Genomic DNA, 4,107 nt, shown 5'->3' on the forward strand with positions numbered 1-4,107 from the left:
GATTGCGATTTCACTTTTTTAACGTTAGTTAGTGTGTAATGTTGCTGTTTGAGCATAAACAATATCTGCAAAGTTACGAAGCTGAATGTTCAATGCAAACGGAGATATCTTTTAAAATTCTGGCAGTTTGATGCCTACAAAAACGGCTGGTAGGGACTACAACGAGTTACTTCCCGGGTTCGTGACGTAACAAACCCAGATAAACCCCGCACTCGGGAAAAGGCAGCAAAAGGGGCGAGGCCATGCTGCGCTGCTTCAGAGAAGATGAAAGAGAAAACTAGAGGTGCATGTAAAAATCTATTCATATATGAATCGATGCACACTAGCGGCGGTTGAGCCAATCAAAACACACTGGGCTAGCTAACCAATCAGAGCCCATCGCCTGTTTCTGAGGGAGGGGCTTCATAAAAGCAGGAAATAGATCCGGTCGTTTCTCAGAGAAGGGACAGAGCGGTGTGGAATAAAGGTAAAAAATAATGCGTTTTTTTTTTAAAACGAAGCATTAACACGTTGGACTGCACCCCATAAACACAATCAAGCCTAGAAAAAAAACACTGAACCACCCCTTTAAATTGAAATGATCGAATCTATTATGGAAGTTTAAAAAAAATCATAATGTCATTGAAAAAAGACATTTGTAAAAAAGGAAATTTCTATAAAAACTATACATACATTTCTGTTTTTGCTCTTATTTACTAAATACTTACTAGAAATTGCTCTAGAAAATCTCTATTCACTTTCATTTTTGTTGCAGATGACTGTAAATGTCATGGAAATTCATTAGGCAATTGTGGGAACCCATATAATAAGTGGCCATTATTTTATTTTATTATTTTTGTATTTTATTTTAATTTATTCATTTATTTATGTATTGATATATTCATTCATATTATTATTTATTTTATATATAATATATATTTTTTAATTTCAATTAATTACATTTTTGGTTTTCTTTTTTTATTATTCTTTTTTATTTTGTGTGTATATGGAATAAATGAAAATATAAAACAAATTAAATATATAAATATAAATGAAACAAAATGGAATAAAAAATAAAATAAAGTAATATATTTAGTAGACAAGTTATTAATAAAGGGTGATGTGGTTCTTCTACAGGAGACACGTCTTAGGGAGGGCATCGTCAAACTGCAGCCTCACGAGGAGCCATTACGCTCTGAGCTGTTGAGTGGGAAGTTCACTGTGTTGGTAAGTTCATATCATATCAGGGCTGTATCTTCATAAGGGCTGTTTATGCTCTTTAAATCTGGGAAATGATGTTACCGGTTCACAAAAAAAATGCTTCGCTAAGTTTCATTTCCACTTTGATAATTACAGCTGCAGAGTCACTGATGCGATTTCACTTAAACATTTCAGCCCTGTTATTATAACCAGGTCAACAAAGAATCTGCTAAATTCATTCTTTAAATATTTTAGCTTATTTTGCCTTGTGCTGCTCTCCTATTGGTTAAAACGGGTCTGCATTCTGACATCTGATTGGACGCTGTGGAGGCAGGACCCCTTGAGTTCATCCGATACTTCATTGATCCTCCTCATCTTCTTGTCTCCTCTCCTCACATCCTGCCATCTGTATTTATAACCAAGAGAGATGCACATAAGTCCCAAGTATCTCATGAGTCATCAGATTATTGAAATATGTTATTGACATAAATATTTAATAAATGCTAAAGCTGTATGCTTGCACATACGGAAATGGGTCAGCTGAAAGCGAATAAACCATATTTATTGTCTTATTGTGTGGCAGAGATAAATATAATGCTTCTTTACTGATGGGACCTGTTGGAGTGAGTCATCTTTCACAGCTCAGTGAGACAAGCTCTGTTCTGCCCCCGTGTGTTCACAATTAAAACTACTCCTCAGTTAAACTAAAGGATGTTTGGAAAAGCTTCCTACACTTATTTTGTTAAAGGGTGTGATAGTGACTGTCCTGACATTTTATTTTATTTTATTTATATGCATTCATTTTATTATTTATTTTATCATTATTATAGATTTATTTTAATTTAGAATATGCACAAAGATTAAAAATGTAATACTACTGTATGTATTTGGAAGAGCATACTACTGTATTTTTGGATAGTTATTTATTCATTTATTTATTGATTGGGTGATATATTTCTTGATATATTCGTTAGTTTTATTTTTCATCATTAATATATTTTTATTTTAATTCAAAATATGCACAAAGTAGATAAAAAAAATGTAAACCACCGTATTTATTTGGAAGAGCATATTACTGTATGTTTGGATATTTATTTATTAATTTTTTATTTTATTATTTATTTCATCTCTTTTGTTTTAATTCAGAAATTGTACAAAATTGAAAAAAAAAATTTTAACTACCGTATTTATTTGAAAGAGCATACTGCTGTATTTTTGGATATTGATTTATGTAGTTATTTATTAATTCATTCATGCATTCTATTATTTTTAATGTATTGCTTTAAAAATTTAAAACTACCGTCATTATTTCTGAATTGCTTCTGAATTCCATTCTAAATGAATGAATTAAACATGCAATCAAGTGAGGTTGTGTGAGCATTTATCTTTCCATAATGCATCCTGTTTAAACATTTAGTATGCAGTACACTAGTACTCCAAAGAGTTGAGATGACTGACATGTAAACATTAAAACATGACTGTTCTTTTTTGAGATTTTTTTTTTTTTTTACACCGTTCTGGTATCAGGGTGTCCGGGACCCGTCTGGCGCATCCATCGCCCTCTACACGGCTAAACTGCACCATCCCAGCAAAACAGGAAACCATGTGGTTCTTCAGGCCCTGTTCTACCTACTGGACCGAGCTGTGGAGAGGTAACCAATATTCACTACCTTTCAAAAGTCTGGGGTCATCATGTGTTTTTTTTATTTTTATTTATTCAACTTTTATTTGAACTTTTTTTTATTCCTCAAAGAATCCTGAAAAAAATTATCATGGTTTCCACAAAAATATGAAGCAGTACAACTGTTTTCAGCATTGTTAATAATAATAAATGTTTATTGTGCAGCAAATCAGCATATAAGAATGATTTCTGAAGGATCATGTGACACTGAAGACTGGAGTACTGATGCTGAAAAAAATTCCGCTTTGCATCACAGGAATAAATGACCTTGTAAATAAATAATAAAATAGAGATGTTATTTTGAATTGTAATAATATTTCACAATATTACTGTTTTTACTGTATCTTTGATCAAATAAATGCAGCCTTTTCAGAAGAGACTTTAGAAACATAAAAAATCTGAATTATTCCGAACGTTTGACTGTTGTGTGAAACCAGAGATTTTAACATCAGAAAATGGCTTATTATCATGATTTGCAACATTGTAGTTCTCTCTTTGTTTCCTGTAGTTTTGAGACTCAGAGAAATGGACTGGTCTTCATTTATGACATGGCTGGATCCAACTACACTAACTTTGAACTGGACCTCAGCAAAAAGATCCTCAATTTGCTGAAGGTGAGTTTTAGTGTTTTATCTGTATGTGGTTTTCCTGTTTCTGATGACGGCTGCCTGTTCATGTTCAAAAGTATGAGCAGAGCTGAGTTATTGGAGTGTGCTTGAGAGTTGGTGGGATTTTGGGGGGTTTAGATGTCAGAATAAATCAGAAAAATCTGTTTTCCAACCTTCTGCAGGGTGCGTTCCCAGCACGGCTGAAGAAAGTGCTTATCGTTGGAGCTCCTGTGTGGTTCAGGGTCCCGTATAACCTTTTAAGTCTGTTACTGAAGGAGAAGCTCAGAGAACGGGTTGGTACACACACGGCAATAGCTGGTTTAAATCAAAACCAGCGGAGGCTGGCCTGTTAGACCATCTTGGTCAACCTGGTTAGAGCTAGTAACGCCCTGGTTAGGCTGTTAGGGACTGGTTGACTAACTTGACCACTTTAAAGGGATAGTTCACCTAAAAATTAAAATAAGCGCATAATCAGGGTGTCAGCGGGTCCTTAAAAAGTCTTAAAATGTCTTAAATAACGTTTTCCTAATATAAGGCCTTAAAAAGTCTTAAAATGTCTTAAATTCGGATTCGATGGGTCTTAATTATTTTTGGTCTCATTACCGCTAAAATATCTTCAGTCTGACGGACCTAATGACT

General features: G+C 33.9%; 1 protein-coding gene across 2 annotated transcripts in view; it reads left to right on the forward strand.

The window, feature by feature from the left end:
• LOC107738645 (tyrosine-protein phosphatase non-receptor type 9-like) overlaps positions 1-4,107 on the forward strand; it is a 19,602-nt gene that overhangs the window by 6,691 nt on the left and 8,804 nt on the right. Inside the window, exons 3-6 of one of the 2 annotated variants that reach the window (XM_016550424.1) lie at positions 1,117-1,206; positions 2,707-2,831; positions 3,369-3,474; positions 3,651-3,761. In XM_016550424.1, coding sequence (XP_016405910.1) covers positions 1,117-1,206; positions 2,707-2,831; positions 3,369-3,474; positions 3,651-3,761 — 432 coding nt within the window. The remainder of the gene's footprint in view (positions 1-1,116; positions 1,207-2,706; positions 2,832-3,368; positions 3,475-3,650; positions 3,762-4,107) is intronic. The other variant, XM_016550425.1, reaches the window with a different exon arrangement.

The sequence above is a fragment of the Sinocyclocheilus rhinocerous genome, unplaced genomic scaffold, assembly GCF_001515625.1.
Source record: "Sinocyclocheilus rhinocerous isolate Xijiao unplaced genomic scaffold, SAMN03320098_v1.1 scaffold2149, whole genome shotgun sequence".
Taxonomy (NCBI): Eukaryota; Metazoa; Chordata; class Actinopteri; order Cypriniformes; family Cyprinidae; genus Sinocyclocheilus; species Sinocyclocheilus rhinocerous.